This window comes from Rhodotorula toruloides (genome assembly GCF_000320785.1).
Source record: "Rhodotorula toruloides NP11 unplaced genomic scaffold Scaffold40, whole genome shotgun sequence".
Taxonomy (NCBI): Eukaryota; Fungi; Basidiomycota; class Microbotryomycetes; order Sporidiobolales; family Sporidiobolaceae; genus Rhodotorula; species Rhodotorula toruloides.
Window position 1 is genome coordinate 12,058 of NW_015623000.1, and position 14,949 is coordinate 27,006.

Below are 14,949 nucleotides of genomic sequence, written 5' to 3' on the forward strand. Positions count from 1 at the left end.
GACGGGCGAGTCGAGCCGTATACCCGGTGGTGCGTCCAAATAGCTCAGCTGTGGCTCTCTTAGACCTCTACAAGTCTGTCCAGCGTCGAAGAGGGAGAACAGGCGAGCGTCAGGTTGCGAATTTCCGGAGAGGAGGTTGTCTGCCTCGACAATGGCTTCCTTTGGCCTCGGATGGGGACAGCCATGCTTGCATTGACGTTGAAAGACATCTCGACCGGACAGACACTCACCGGCGCGATGAGGCGACTCGCCGACGGACACTCTTCATCTCTTTCGCTCGACATAGCTGCTCACACTCGCTCAATGGAGGCTTCTAGCAGCTCGACGCGCTCACAGATCCTCAATGAACTCAAAGAAGCCCGCGCGCGGGTTGCCCAGCTCGAGGAACAGCTCGCCGCGCTCCCTGCCTCCGACTCGCAGTCTGGGCAGTCCAGCTCGACGGCGGCCAGTGATGGGGGCAGGCCGAACGGTGCGATAACAGCGAATCGGAAGAAGAAGGAATGGCCACTGAGTCTGCGCGAGTACAAGCGTTACGGGAGGCAGATGCTCGTCTCGCAGATCGGGCTGCCAGGTCTGTCCTCGCTTACTCGCTCGGGCGGCCCTCGGTGGGGCACGAGATGCTGATTTAACCTTGCGACAGGCCAGCTGAAGCTTAGGAAGTCGCGGATCTTGGTTGTGGGCGCAGGAGGACTCGGGTGTCCCGTCCTGCTCTACCTCGCAGCTGCTGGCGTGGGTGCGTCCACTCCGTTCGCTTCGTCGATTACCGCCCTGCGCCTAACGTTGGTCGCGCAGGCGAGATCACCATCCTCGACCACGACTCGGTCGAGCTGTCGAACCTGCATCGACAGGTCTTGCACACGGAGGAACGGGTCGGGATGCCCAAGGCGGAGAGCGCAAAGATTGCTTTACAGGCGTGAGCCGACAGCGCTCAGCGACTGCTGTAGGTGTGGCTGACATTACTCGGCTTGCAGGCTTAACTCGGACATCCTCATCCACTCCCACGTCCTCCCCTTCACGCCCGCGCTCTTCCACCCTCCTCCCTCAACCGACCCAACACCCCTCTCCGTCCTCGAAGGCGATTTCGACCTTGTCCTCGACTGCACGGACAACCCCGCGACGCGGCACTTCCTGAACGCTTACGCCGTGAGCAAGGGGATCCCGCTCGTGAGCGGCGGGGCAGTCCGGGCGGAGGGGACTGTCGGGGTGTACGGGCTGGTTTTGCCCTCCACCGCGGAGAACGGAGTAACAGCACGAGGACCTTGCTACGCCTGCCTCTTCCCTCCTTCACCTCCTCCTCCCGCTCCGCCTTCTCCCGCATCCGACCCCGCCGCATTCGATAAGTACTACGAGCAGCTGAGCTTGGCAGGCACGGGCGCGTGCGCGGATGAGGGCGTCGTAGGCGTCTTGTGCGGGGTTGTTGGGATTGCGATGGTTGGTGAGGCGATGAAGGTGTTGCTCGGTACGGGTAAGTGCGGCGGATCGTCATCTTTCAGCTGCTCGAACCTGAAAGTGATGCGGTGGGCTGATTGAGGTCTTCGTCGTCTTCCAGCCCAACCAACTCTCCATCTCTTCTCGCCTCTCTCGCCCGCTCCATACCGTACAATCAAGACCCGCTCACGCAAGCCTACCTGCCCAACATGCGGCACCTTCCCCTCCCTGATCTCTGTCTCTTCAACGAGCCCAAGCACGCCCAACTCGCGCTGGCAATCCTTCCTCGATTCTCCGACGGGCGAATGGCCTGGCTGGTCGGATCCGCTGTGCGAGCTACCAGGCGTCGGGGCGCTCGCTTCTTCGGATGATCAACGGGTAAGTGTGGCGGAGGCGAAGAAGCGCTTCGAGGAAGAGGAGGAGAAGCGCAGGACGAGGGTGATCGATACGAGGAGCGGGACGGAGTTTGAGATTGTTAGTGTCGATGGGAGCGTCAGTGCGTCTAGTCTCTCTCCTTCCTCGACGCTCTCGCGCGCATACCAGCGCCCGTTGCTCAACAACTCGTTTCGCTGATCCTGTTGCCGCATTGTCGCAGACATCCCCTTCCCCGTCCTCCTCCGCAATCCTTCCCTCGCTCTCGCCCCGTCCGCTCGCCAAGTCGACACCGACTCGACGACCGACACCGCACCTCCCGACCGCATCACCTTCCTCTGCCGCCGCGGAAACGACTCGCTGCTCGCCTCTCGCGCTTTGCGGCGGTACCTCGCCTCGCAGCCCGACGAGTCTAGCAAGCAGATCGAGGTTGAGGACGTCAAGGGCGGTCTAGAAGCTTGGGCGCGAGCGAGCGAAGGGGAAGGGTTTCCGATGTACTAGATCCCGTTTGTCGTTCGCATCGCAGCTATCTATTCGGCGATACAGCGAGCTACCACATGAACCTCTGCAATCTCCCCACCTCCCGCTCGTCCCTCCCTTCAAGGCCCTTCCCATCCGCCCCAACCTGGATGTCCCAAACGAACGGCTTCTCAAGGAAGAGCCACACGCAAGCCGCTTGAATGGCTAGGTAGAATGCCGCTTCGAGCGCGAGTTGGCGCCGTCGATTCGGTGCTGAGGAGGTGGAGGGGGGCGAGAAGTAGAGACGGAGAATGAGGAGGGGGAGGAGGAAGTAGCGTGGTTCGAGGAGGGGAGAGGGGATAAGGACGGCGGAGGTGGCGCCCGTGAGGAGTTGGAGGGTCGAGAGGGTCATAAGGCGGGCCCGTGCTGATTTGGGAGTTGCATCAGCGCGACGAAGGACAAAGAGGGGAAAGAGCGGGATGCGCACCGAGTTGATCGTAGACGAGCCGTCCCGCAAGAAGATACCCGGGCGACAGCGCATATCGCGTCCACCACTTCAAGTTGATCGTTCTTCGCCACAAGTAAAAGCAGAAGTGCCGGTTGTCAGCGAGGAGGAAAGGGTGTGCGATGCTGGTCACGAGAAGAAGGATTAGCCTGTTGTTCCGTGAGGGAGAGGAGAAGCAGCGCACGTGTAGTGCTTGATTGTGTAGCAGATCCCAGCCTGCGCAAGGATCGACAAGAACGCTCGTCTAGAAGTGTCGAGCGTGAGTTGACGGTTCTCCTCGATCCGCACGAAAGCGAAACGCACTTGGGACTGCCGATCAACCCATAGCAGGCGACTCGTACTCGCCAAGGCGTGGCCAACAGAGGCGCAAAGAGGACGCCGGCGAAGGCGATGAGATAGTACAGCTGTGCAACGTGGATGGTCGCGACGTGGTTCTGCTTGTCGCCTGAAGGAAGCGGCGTCAGCGACGAGTTTTCGGCGAGATGAAACTGTCCGGCGCACCTAGAACGATGCCGCCGTTCCATCGGACAAAGGCGAGGAAGACGATAAAGACGGGTAGATACGCGGCGATGGCGGGCGCGAGGGTCGGAAGTTGGGTGAGAGCGGCGCGGAGGATGGCAAGCGGGGTCTGGATGATGTGGACTGCTCGAGAGCGAAGCGTCAGCTTCGAAAGTTTGGTGAGAAGATGGCCGAACTCGCCTGGTCGCGCATCCCAAAGAGGCGGATCTACCGCCTTACCGCCCGACGAGTTCCCCTCCTTTTTCGGCAATTCGAGCTCGCGGATCGCAGCTTGCGCAGCGACGAAAGCGACCCAGACGATGTTGGTCTGGCGGAAGAGGAGCGAGATGGCACCGAGCTGTTCCGCACGAAGCTGAGCAAATCGAAATCAAGTGTAGTGAAGAACGAGCGAAACGCACCACCGCCGACTGAAGATCCTTCTTTCGCAACGCCGCCTGCCAGCACAGCAAGACGCACACCACGCTGGCCATGTCGGTGTAGAAGAGCCAACTCCACCACTGGACGAACGGGAACATGGCGATGACGAGGCCTTCCCAGTCGTTGCTTCGCCGCGATGGTCGCTTGTCGCCAGCCGAGACGTGGAGGAGGTTGAGAAGCGAGGAATAGATGAATGGCAGGAAGAGGGAGAGGAAGAGGTTGACGGCGCGGAGGAATGGGAGGGCGCAAGGGTCGAAAGTGGCGAGGTTCGTGGGCAGAAGTGCGATTACCGGTACAAGATATCGCTGGATAAACGCCAGGGCAGCCGGAAAGAGGTATCTAGACGTGAAAAAGCGTGAGCGGGCGAGATTTGCGTGCGAACGGAAGCAAACCCAAGGCTCACAATCCCGGCGGCGTCGTCAGAGCCGGGTCCCAGTAGGTCCACTCTCCTCTACAGTACGCCTGAGCCTGCGGGACGTGGAAGATCTCGTCCTGCGCAGGCAGGAACGCCGTTTGTTAGCCAAGTGGGGCAGGAGGAGCGGAAAGAGGAAGACAGCGTACCATGTAGGGCTCGTCGACTGTTCGGTTGATCCGCACGGCCACTCCGACAGACGCTGCTGCCCACGCAGCATAGCACGCCCACCAGGACGCGGTTGGCATGGCTCGAGAGATCGCAAGTGATGAAAGCGAGAGGGAGGGGAGAACCAAGGCGACAGGCGGCGGGCGAAGGTGCGGGCGGCACAGATGAGAGCTATAGAGGCTAGGAGCACATCAAGGCCATTCAGCAGCCAAAGGAACGCGAGCGAGGGCGTCGTCCTAGGCCGACCTGTTCACTCGACTCTCTCGCTCCTTCCCTTCACTCCTGCCAGCTCGCACCAGCTCGAGATGCAGCGGTAGCACGCTAGACTATCTCACTCAGCTTTCTCGCATGTTCCACTCGTCGAAGCGGCGCCCGCCAGCGCTCCCGACAACTCGCTTCGTCCCCTCGTCGACGCAGAACGGGTCGACCGGCGCAACATACAAGGACAAGTCGCTGCGACCACCTTCGATCCGCGTGCACATCCAGCGGCTGTGCATTCGGCCGGCGACGCTACTTGGCTTGTTCTTGCTTGTATTTGTCGGAACGGGATGGACTTTGGGTCTCTTTGGGACGGGCAGCGAGCGGGTCCGGCTGGGCGGAGGACCAAGAGTCGTCGCGCGGGACTGGAGCGCAGGAGGAGGCATAAAAGTGCAGACGAGACTCGGAGGACCTCTTGTCGACGAGAAGGGAATCGTTACGCCGGCGAGGGAGTACAACGAGACGGTCCTGGTGCGCCCGGCTCTCTCTTCGCCCGCCAGACTTATGCGCATGCTCACGACGTCCACACAGATCCTCTGTCCGATGCGCAACTCGATCGAGCACATCTGGCACTTCTTCCACCTCGTCTCGACGCTCACTTACCCCTCTCACCTCCTCCACCTCGGCATCCTCGTCTCCGACACGACCGACGGAACCTATCAGCGTGCTCTCGAGCTCGCAGACGAGCGACAATACAGTCGGAAGTTTCGCGGGAAACGGATGGGGCGGATCAGCGTGTTCCAGAAGGACTTTGCTGCGGAGCAGAAAGCAGCGGGCGAGGATGCGTATGTGGGAGAGAACGTGGGAAAGGAGCGACACGAATATGCGGCGCAGGTTGGAAGGCGGAAGTTGCTCGGCAAGAGCAGGACGTGGTTGCTCAATGCTGCGATGGTGCCCGAGGTCGACTGGGTGCTCTGGGTCGATGTGGATGTGGTCGACTACGAGGCGTCGATGATTGAGCGGCTCTTGGCGTATGCGAAGGGCGACAGGCCGTCGCTGTCTGAACGAGGTGCCGACGTTGTCGTCCCGAACTGCGTTTGGAAGACCTACAACGAGCTGGGGTGCGCCCGCGTCTCATTCACTTCCTCGCACCTCGCTGACGTTCTCTACGACAGACCATACGACCGGAACAACTGGATCGAGACGCCCGAGTCGCTCAAGCTCAAGGCAGAACTCGCGACGAACGACGTGCTGATCGAAGGTGAATGCGCTTGCACGCTCTTGCTACACAAGACCATACTGACACAGCTCGTCGTGGCGCAGGCTACAAGGACCATCCAACGCACCGCTTCAACCTCGCCTCGCTCGTCCCAGCAGCCGACTCCTCGACCGTCCTGTCCGCTCACGACCCCTACCTCCTCTCCTCGCCCTTCCCCCTCTCTTCTCTCCCGGCCTGGCCTCCAGTCGACCTGACGCTCCCTCCCGCTCTCGCCTCCGCCACTTCCATCCCCGAAACGCTCGACCTCGACGCAGTAGGCGGCTGTCTCGCACTCGTCCGCGCAGAAGTGCACCGCGAAGGCGCGATCTTCCCTGCGTGGCCGCCGGTCGATCATCAGCTCGAGACGGAGGGGTTCGCGCAGCTTGTCAAGGCGTTGCGGAGGCCTGCTGGATCGGACGGGGCGGAAGGGGCGAACGGAGCGGATCTGGAGAGAAAGAGCGGAAGGGGGAGGTTGCTGGGGTTGCCGAGATACTACGTTTATCACGGTGCGCTCCCCTCGCTCCAGCGAAATCATCGGTTGCCGGATCTCGCTGATGCCGTCTCCCAAAACTTCGCATTTTCGCTCCCGCAGGTTTGTACGGGTAGAACGCAGCTCCACCTATACCCTATTGCAATGCGATGGTTTGCAAAACACTGAACCCAATCAACCTGTACGAAGAGAGACGCGCTCTAGCCGGTCCGCGAAATCTACCGCTCTCCGCCCGCATCTACTCCTCCTTCTTGCCGCTCTTCACCGCCCGCCCGTCTCGCTCATCTAGGTACTTGACAACCACCTTCTTGTACTTGCTCGCCTGCCCAAGCCCCGCAACCTGGTCCATCAGCAGCGCCCAAGCCGGCCACACTCCCGGACACGGTTCCTTGCCCCGCCCGATCCGCTCCATGCTGTAGTTGACTTGCCTCGTCGTCGCCGACGCCAGTACTGAGCCGCTCAGGATCCACGACGTCGTGTACTTCAACCGAGGCGCCGGGTCTTCCCCTCGCTCGAGTCGGTTCGGGAGGTCAGGCATGATCCCGATAGCGGTGGCGATACCGGCGATAGTCTTGCCCGACGCGACGACCTGGTCGAGCGTCTCACGGCGCACGATCCCGCCCGTGCACATGATCGGGACCCGCGAGAGCGCCGCGGCCTTTTCCGCAAAGTCGAGGAAGTACGCCTGGCGTTGGGCGCTGCGGGAAGAGAGGTTGATACCGCGCATGGCGGGGGACTCGTATGACCCGCCGGAGACCTCGATGAAGTCGACGCCTAGCGTGTTGAGCGTTTCGATGACCTGCAGGGCGTCTTGCTCCTCGAAGCCGCCACGCTGGAAGTCGGCCGAGTTGATCTTGACCTGCGTGAGCATCAACGCTGTTAGCGGTCAGGGAACGTTCTGACATTCGTCAAAGCGCCACGCACCCCGACGCCAAACTTGGACGACTTGACTTCGCGCTTGATGGCCTTCACGACCTCAAAGAGCAGCCTCGTGCGGTTCTCGAGCGACCCGCCCCACCTGTCCGTACGTTTGTTCGCGATGGGCGAGGCGAACGCGCTGAGGAGGTAGCCATGCGCCGCATGCACCTCGATTCCGCCCGCTCCCAGCTCCTCCGCTAACGCTGCTGTCCGCGCAAACCGCCGGATGACATCCTGGATGTCCTCCTCGGTCATCTCGACCGGCGTGTCGAACATGACGCGCGAGAGCCGGCCGATGTCGACTGCAACGGCGGAAGGACCTTTCGCGACCTGTCCGAGCGCCTTGGGCGTCTGTCGACCCGGATGGTTGATCTGCAGCCAGATCTCGGCTCCTCCCTCCTTGCACGCGTCGATCATTTGGCGGAAGCGGTCGAGGTAGACTGGGTCCGCGTCGACGAGGTCATCGCAGAGGCAGAGTGCACCAGGCGAGCCAAGCGCGCGCGGGTCAATCATGACGTGACCCGTCAAGACGAGCGCCGATCCACCCTTGCCCCACGCGCGGTACAGCTCGATCAGCTCGTGCGAGGGCGCGAGGAAGTGGTTGATGTCGGCGAGGTTCTCCTCCATCGCGGCCTTGCAGATGCGGTTCTTGAGGACGACGCCATTTGGCAGCTTGAGTGGCTCGAAGGCGAGCGACATGGTGACCTAGCGAGCGAGCGTGAGAGAGGGAAAGAAGAGGAAAAGCAAGCGAGCGAGCGCGCGGTCTCCGAGCCTCGCGCGGCGTTCGGACAGGCGCTCGGCGACCTCGAGCCGAATTGGGTGGACGCGTAAGAGAGCGGCGGAAGGGCGGCGGCCGTCTTTCGCAGTAGAGCGGCATCTTTGTAAGAGCACCGACGGGCCGCAACGCCCGCAGGCGCCAAATGAGCGAGCGACTTGGCGAGGAGGACGAGGTGGGTCCTCCGTGGCCAGCGTCGGCTTGCCCAGTCTCGCAGAGCGACATGCCCACCTCTGTGGACTATCGCACCCGCCCATCCGCTTGCCTAACGCCTGCCGCGACCGTCATGTCGAGTCCTCCGCCGGTTCAGTGATGAGGTTGGAAAGGCGGATTACGGGCGATTGGCGCGATCTGAGGGAGTGTGTCAAGGGCGAGGGGGTCAGAAGGCTCCTCATGGATGGCCAGGCAAAGCAAGAAGTCCCGGCAGCCTGTGCCTTTCAAAGCAGAGCGAGCGGGAGGAGACAGACGTCGTCGAGCCAGAGGTGGTGAGGGCGCACTGCCGCCGGGACATGATCTACGGGCGTTAGCCGTGCCAGGGCGTCCACAAAGGTGACTGCAGACCTTACAGTCTCATACGGCTGTCGTCGCGGTATTGACGTGCCGTTGAATTCGCTCTCCGCTGCCTTCCCTTCTCCGTTCACTCGCTTCACACTCTTCCGAGCTACAGAATCTTCACGTTGCTACAAAATCTACTGCGACCACGGCGGATTACCCTACGCAGACCCCAGCGCCCTTCTCGCCGTCGCACGCTCGCGCTTCAGTTTGAACGGCTGCTTTCGCTATTCGCACTCTGGGGCGTCATGATGGATGGCAGTGCACCGAGAGACGGCCTCATAACGATGAACGACCTGGTGGAGGAGGCACAGGTGGCCGGCGAGGCTCCCCCAACGGTCGAGACGTTCCTGCGACGAGTTGCGTATCCTTTCGAAACACTGCCGTTCCCGCAGGACCGGTACTCGCCATGGCACGACGCTCTTTGCGACGGCATGGATCGGAGCGCCAGGCCTCAGACTGTCCTCGGTCTCTGCTACCTTCCCGAACTTGCCTCCGTTCTCTCCGAAGCTGGCCTTTCCTACCTTCTCTCCCGAGCTCTTCATCCTCCCGACACCCTTCTGTCATCAGTTCTGTCCACTCTTCCAGAAGAGCGTCTGCGCCAGCCTCGCCCTCTGTCCGGTGTATCCTCCATCCAAAACCTGCGAGTCCGACTGCCGGGCTTCTGCCCAGGGCTCGTTCCACCCGAGGCGGCTCGCCGATTGGAGCTTGCATATTCCCGCTGGGACTGCGACTGTGAGTCGAAAGGCCAGGCGTCGCATTCCTGCGGCGTCAGTCCCGTCAGACTCGGCTGGCACCACCAGCCTGCCGATGATGTGCTGGACCTGCTCGAAGGTTTGGCAGAAGCGTCTGCCGCAACTGGCTCGTCGTCGCATCCTTGGCAGTGCCGCCCGATTCTCGAGGCGACGAACCCCTGGACTCGGCTAGACGAAGTCAGTCCGTTTCCCTCGTAAAGGCTGTGCATCTCCCGCTGACTCTGGGTCTTCTGGCGCGCAATCAGCTCGCCCAGACGGGCAAAGACTGTCGCCCGCTCCTTGTCACTGTTCTCGGCGAGACGCACTTCACGCCGCTTCTCGTCCTCGACGTCAACTCGTCCAGCTTCCCTTCCTTCTCCCAGCTCGGCCCGGCTCACAATCCGCAGCTCTCCGACTTGATTGCCGACTCAAAGGAAGCGAAGACAGTCCTCGCGCGCTTGACGTCGCCCTCTCATCCGACGGAGACGAAGACGAACAGCATGCGCGGCACTTCACCGCTTCTCATAGTCTTCGGCCCGAAGCTGCCCGTCAACGCGGCGCTGCAGGAGGATGGAGCCAGCTTCATCCACACGATCTACGGCGCTGGAAACGAAGAGGTCGAGGGGAAGATCCGGACGCGAGTCTCGTCGCTTCTCGCAGGCGACAAAGCCGTTTCCTTGCCTGAGGCTCGCGCGCCTGTCGAAGCGAACGAGCGGTCAGCAGAGCACGTGCGTCTGCCGCGTGCTCCTTCGCTGCAACAGGAGTACCGGCTTGTCACCTTCAAGCAGCTCAAGAAGGTCCATCCTCGCTTCCTTCTCGCTTTACGACCGTCGCCACTGATCTCTTTATTCGCTATGCTATCCAGAACCGCGCGTTTCACGCCGCCTTCGTCTGTCCGGACGGCTCGCTTGCGACCCTTCACTCCCTGTCGCCTCTCCCGCCCGCCTCCTCACCACCCGCCTCACCTACGCCCGTAACGCCATCACCTTCCGGCCAAGCTTCTCACCCGACGACTCGCACAAATGGAGTACACGGCCCGCCTGACGCTCCCAAGCCGCTCCTGCTGCTCGGCGCGGACAAGCTGGGCGAGGGCAACCAAGGCTTTGTCTACCGTGCGCACTGCTCCAACTCGCCGTTCCCCCTCCTCGCCAAGTATTCGCGCTGCGGTACAAGCTCAAACACCAAAGTTGCTCGCGAGGCGGCCTTTTTCCGCGAACACGGCGAGAAGATGGTCGAGGAGGAGTTGGCGCCGAGGTTTGTGGGCGCGTGGAGTGCGGAGGAGGGCGAGGCGAGTCCGTACAAGATGGGAGGAGCGACGACGATGCTGCTGATGGAGGAGTGGGGGAGGAGTGTACAGGATTGGTCTCACCTCTCGAGCGCGGAACGGTGAGTTGTGCATTGTTCTCTCTTCTTGCGGCCAGTGCTAACCCTCTCTCCACACCTGCAGACACGCCGTCCGAAAACTCGCCGTGCGCTTCCAACTCAAGCTCGAGGCCTGCCATTGCTCGCTCAGGGCCGACAACGTCGTCTGCAAGCGCGAAATCGGCGCCTCGTCGTTCCGGCTCATCGACTTTGCCCGAAGTGACGATGGCGACTGCGTATGTAGGGAAGATCGTCTCTGCTGCGAGGAATTGACTACGCTCGCAAAGTCGTTGGCGTGGGCGGATATGGTCGAGATGGTCGCCGAGGAGCGGGAAAGGCTGGAGGTTGCTGAAGCGTTGGCGGTCGTTGGTGAGGAGCAACGTTGCCTGACTGAGCAGGCGCACAGGGAGGAGCAGCTGCAGGTCCGGTGACGAGTAGCGGGACTCGACGAAGGTGTGAAGTCTCGAGGAACAATCAGCGGTCGATTTGCCGGCCCATCTCGCAGGGCTTTGGAGCGAGCTCAATGTCCTGGAGCACAATCGTGCGTGCAGAAGCGATGCTATCCGCTTCCACTTCAAGCTCGGCTGCCAGCACAAGTCCTTGCGCGACGACAACATCGTCTGGAAACCCGACGTCGGCCCTTCTTCGTTCCGGCTCATCGACTTTGCACGGAGCAATGACGACTGCTCCTGTCTACACGGCGAGCTGTGCGAGGAGCTGTTCGAGCTCGAGGAGGCCTTGCACCAAGTCGACCACTTCGAGGTGTTGAAGGCCAGACGCGAAGAGGAGCGCATCGACCAGGCGCTGGTCGCGGTAGGCGAGGTGGAACGGGAGCTACGTGATCAGGCGAGGAGGGAGGCAGAGCTGGCGGCATAAGTAGCGAGTTGTTCGAAGTCGAGCAAGCGGCAAGGTGACCTTCCTAACGAACGAGCTTCCACGCGCCCAACATCTGACAGGCAGAGAGACGAGAAGTTGCGAAGCGTGATGTACGGCAATGCAAGCAAATCAAGCGGCACCCCTGCAGCTCCTACGCAGACGCCTCACCGCCACCGTCCTCCTCCTTCTTCGCCCTCGTCTTCTTCCTCGGCTTGACATCCCTCCCCATACTCGCGAGCGCCGTGAGCCTGTTATAGATACTGTTGGTGGAGCGACCGACTTTCTTGCCGATCGCGGCGGCAGAGAGACCTTCTTGGCGGTATTGACAAACGAGGTCGTCTTCTTCGGCGGTGTAGTGGCGGATCGATGAGGTCTTGCGCACAGGAGGCGGGAGAATGATGGGAGGAGCGGGGACGGAGGCGGAAGGAGCGGGCGGAAGAGGGAGGAAGGCGGAAGTGGAAGCGATGGGAAGAGGCGGATTGGCGGCAAGACCGCTTGGGTCGCCAAAGCCGTTCGACGGGCCGACCAAGACCGGCTGGCCATCGATCGTCCACACGCTCGACTCGCCGACGCCGCCAAACCCGTTCGAAGCCGCGCCCAGCAGCAACTGCGACACCTCGGCCGCGTCCTTCTCCTCCTTCTTCGCCTGCGCCGCATGCTCCTTCTGCCTCCTCTTCAGCGCATAGAAGCGAATACTGACCGCCGTATTCGAGCGCCCGACCAGCTCGGCAATCTGCTCGAAGGTGTAGCCGCTTGCGCGGAGGGTGAGGAGATAGGCGTCTTCTTGGTCCGACCACATGCGGTAGTTGGCACCGAGCGGGGCGTCATCCTGTGCACCGCCGCCATTGACGAGGAAGGGAGGAGGAGGCGGGAGAGGGAGAACGTAGGGTGGAGGCGAGCGAGTACGGCGGCGTTTCGTCGAGGAGGAAGCGGGCGAGTCGGAACGAGCGCGGCCTTTGCCTTTCGAAAGTTTGACATCTTCGTCGGAGGAGTCCGTTACGGGCGTGAGAGGCGAGAGGGGAGGGGAACCGGTCGTTCCGTTCGTCGCGGCTGCCATGGAAACGCTGAGGGCGGGTTTGGCGGAAACCGAGCCACTTGCGCCGATCGAATCGGGCACTTCTGCTGCGCCATTCGCGACGCTCTGCGCTTGACTGCTCAAGCTTTGCGCAGCGACAGTCGAAGAGGATGAAGAGGCTTCAGCGTTGGAAGCGATGTCGCGGAGTTCCGCGAGGGGACCTGTGCGCAACAAAAGGAGCGGTTAGCTTCACGGTCCAGGTTCGTCCAGAAAGAGAAGCGACTGCCCACCAAACGCACCTTTGACAGCCAAGTCCACCACCTCGTCCCGCGAAACCGCAAGTCCCGCCGTCTCAACCTGCCCGCCCTGCCCTCCTGCCACTGGCACAGAATCCACAAGTCCACCAAAGCCGTGTTGAGCCTCTCCTGCGCTCCTCAAGCCGCCGTCGCTCGCCTCCCTAGCCTCAATCGCAAGGTCCCGAGCCTGTCCATCCTCCTGCGGCTCGCCCAGCCGCTCAGTCGGCTTTGGCAGCCCAGCAAGCTCCTGTCCAGCGTTCATCTTGCACCTGAGACCGGTCCTGGCGCGTCACAGGTGGGCGAGGCGAAGTTGATGGACGTTCGAGCGAAGGCGGTGGAGAGGAGCGATGAGAGTGTGCGAGGGCGTGCGGGTAGGTGTAAGGCGCACTGAGGAGTCTGATTGGGCGGTGAAGTAACAACAGGCTATGTACGAGCGCGTTCGAGCGAGAGAAGCGAGGTGGACGAGGGAAGAAGGGGTTCGAGAGTCGAGTGGAAGAGGCGGTCGCGGCGAAGGCTTCCTTCACCGTACAGAGGGGCTTGTGAGCTCGCCAGATACTCGACTAGGCCTGCACAAGCGTGTTCACAAGAACGGGACTTTCTGAGGCCGACGCGAGACCGCTTTCCTGTCTCTCTCGCCGTGAGATACATTCTAACCGGCGAGCAGTGTCTTCTACGCGTGTAGAGCATCCGTTAAGGCGCCGCGGATGCGCATGAGCAGGAGAAAGAGAGCTTGTCGCGCTGTAAGCCGCCGATACTTGAGAAGGTCACCTCGGAGCGACGGCGAGCGCAGGGCGTGATTGCTGGGACAGTATGCAGTCGGAAAGCGGCTGTGAGCGACGAGTTGCCGGAAGGAGGGAGCGGTCGAAGCTGAAGGTCAAGCACGAGCGATTTGACAACGACGTTGCTCGAAAGAAGCGGTCGAGCGCTGAAGACGACGCCAGCAATGCAGAACGTTAGACGTACTCAATATATTGCCCTTTTGCGTCACCCGCCCGGCCTAGAAACCGCCCCGCTCAATAAGGCGCGCCCCTCGCCCTCCCCTCGTTCACAAAGTCGCTCCTCGTCCGCCCAGCACTGCTCTCCGCCTGCTCCTCCCCCTCTGCCTCTCCCTCCTCAACATCATCCCACTGCCCCTCCTCCTCGCCCATCAGCGCCAATCCCGGTCCTGCGATCCCACCATCAGCCGTCGCGTAAACCATACTGCACGGGTCGAGGCCCATCGAGGCGAAGAGCGAGGCTTGGGAGTCGCTCGCTGCGCCGGAGGAGGAGGCGTGCGCGGAGGCGGGGATGACGGAGGGTTGGGTGAGGGAGTCGGAGGCAGAGGGGTGGAGGGAAGCGCACAGCGAGAGGGCCGAGAAGATCTTGTCGACTGCAAGTTGTGTTCGAGTGTCAGTACACCGGACCCGGCAGGCAAATACGCTGTCACCAGTCACGATTGACTACGGCCAGCATCGTCGCGCTTGAGATCAAGGAACCGAGAACAACGCACCGCTCGCCTCGTCCTCCGGCGTGATCCACATCTCCCTCATCTCTCCTCCCTCGTCATCCTCCGCAATCTCCTCACTCTCCTCGAGCTGGCAGTAGATGCACGCTCCGCCCGTTGCGGCTGCTGAAGAGCCGTTTGCTTGTGCGGAGGAAGACGACGAGGCAGGGGCGGGCTGGCGGGAGACGGCGTGGAGGGTGATGTGCGGGTAGGGGATCGTGAGGCCGGTGGATGAGGCGGCGGAGAAGAAGGACAGGGCACTGTGTGTGGAAGAGACCGTTTCAGCGATTCGTTCGGCGTGCGAGCAAGGGATGCGGGTCGCAAGCGGCTTCAGCGGAGGAGGAGAGGCGTCCGGACGCTTCTGCAGGTTAGATGAGCCACCCATGCAGAGCGACAAGCGTCTCCCAGCCCCGCCGCAACCGCTCCCCATCCTCATCAAACACCAGGAGTCGAAAGGTCGAACTCACCCCTCCGTGACCCACAGCGCGCCCTCGACGCCTTCACCGCTGAAGCCCTCGAAAGCCGGTTCGACCTTGATCCGCACGCCCTGCGGCTCGTGGTGCCGCGTGAGAGGCGGGATGCCCTCGAAGGTCGAGGGGGTCGACCGTGAGATGGAGGCGAGCTCGTCGCGCGAGAGTGCTTCGGGAGGGGAGGTGAGGAGCTTGATGGGCATGTTTGAGCTGGTCTCTGACTGTCTCGAGCGGGTGTGAGA

The 14,949-nt window shown here is 62.0% G+C and overlaps 7 protein-coding genes across 7 annotated transcripts; 3 read left to right on the plus strand and 4 right to left on the minus strand.

Moving 5' to 3' along the window:
• Positions 1 to 303: 303 nt before the first annotated feature.
• Positions 304 to 2,301, plus strand: RHTO_06397 (adenylyltransferase and sulfurtransferase; the record flags this gene model as incomplete). The annotated part of the gene is made up of 6 exons (XM_016420058.1): positions 304 to 571; positions 641 to 733; positions 793 to 913; positions 972 to 1,465; positions 1,550 to 1,924; positions 2,024 to 2,301. 6 exons carry the CDS (start codon positions 304 to 306, stop codon positions 2,299 to 2,301), a joined length of 1,629 nt encoding a protein of 542 aa, XP_016269473.1.
• A 49-nt stretch (positions 2,302 to 2,350) lies between these two features.
• On the minus strand, positions 2,351 to 4,360 carry RHTO_06398 (alpha-1,2-glucosyltransferase, glycosyltransferase family 59 protein; the record flags this gene model as incomplete). The annotated part of the gene is made up of 9 exons (XM_016420059.1): positions 2,351 to 2,685; positions 2,747 to 2,889; positions 2,949 to 3,008; positions 3,068 to 3,209; positions 3,266 to 3,406; positions 3,464 to 3,620; positions 3,682 to 4,039; positions 4,104 to 4,192; positions 4,262 to 4,360. The coding sequence occupies 9 exons, from the start codon at positions 4,358 to 4,360 to the stop codon at positions 2,351 to 2,353; spliced, it is 1,524 nt and encodes a 507-aa protein (XP_016269474.1).
• Positions 4,361 to 4,628: 268 nt separating this feature from the next.
• On the plus strand, positions 4,629 to 6,342 carry RHTO_06399 (mannan polymerase II complex ANP1 subunit, glycosyltransferase family 62 protein; the record flags this gene model as incomplete). The annotated part of the gene is made up of 5 exons (XM_016420060.1): positions 4,629 to 5,009; positions 5,070 to 5,599; positions 5,654 to 5,739; positions 5,802 to 6,242; positions 6,329 to 6,342. 5 exons carry the CDS (start codon positions 4,629 to 4,631, stop codon positions 6,340 to 6,342), a joined length of 1,452 nt encoding a protein of 483 aa, XP_016269475.1.
• Positions 6,343 to 6,464: 122 nt separating this feature from the next.
• On the minus strand, positions 6,465 to 7,843 carry RHTO_06400 (NADH oxidase; the record flags this gene model as incomplete). Its single annotated transcript, XM_016420061.1, has 2 exons — positions 6,465 to 7,085; positions 7,151 to 7,843. The coding sequence occupies 2 exons, from the start codon at positions 7,841 to 7,843 to the stop codon at positions 6,465 to 6,467; spliced, it is 1,314 nt and encodes a 437-aa protein (XP_016269476.1).
• An 876-nt stretch (positions 7,844 to 8,719) lies between these two features.
• Positions 8,720 to 11,443, plus strand: RHTO_06401 (uncharacterized protein; the record flags this gene model as incomplete). The annotated part of the gene is made up of 5 exons (XM_016420062.1): positions 8,720 to 9,403; positions 9,472 to 10,002; positions 10,071 to 10,591; positions 10,653 to 10,936; positions 11,073 to 11,443. 5 exons carry the CDS (start codon positions 8,720 to 8,722, stop codon positions 11,441 to 11,443), a joined length of 2,391 nt encoding a protein of 796 aa, XP_016269477.1.
• A 151-nt stretch (positions 11,444 to 11,594) lies between these two features.
• On the minus strand, positions 11,595 to 13,016 carry RHTO_06402 (uncharacterized protein; the record flags this gene model as incomplete). The annotated part of the gene is made up of 2 exons (XM_016420063.1): positions 11,595 to 12,679; positions 12,758 to 13,016. The coding sequence occupies 2 exons, from the start codon at positions 13,014 to 13,016 to the stop codon at positions 11,595 to 11,597; spliced, it is 1,344 nt and encodes a 447-aa protein (XP_016269478.1).
• A 751-nt stretch (positions 13,017 to 13,767) lies between these two features.
• RHTO_06403 (uncharacterized protein) lies at positions 13,768 to 14,910 on the minus strand (the record flags this gene model as incomplete). The annotated part of the gene is made up of 3 exons (XM_016420064.1): positions 13,768 to 14,123; positions 14,244 to 14,497; positions 14,705 to 14,910. The coding sequence occupies 3 exons, from the start codon at positions 14,908 to 14,910 to the stop codon at positions 13,768 to 13,770; spliced, it is 816 nt and encodes a 271-aa protein (XP_016269479.1).
• Positions 14,911 to 14,949: the final 39 nt, after the last annotated feature.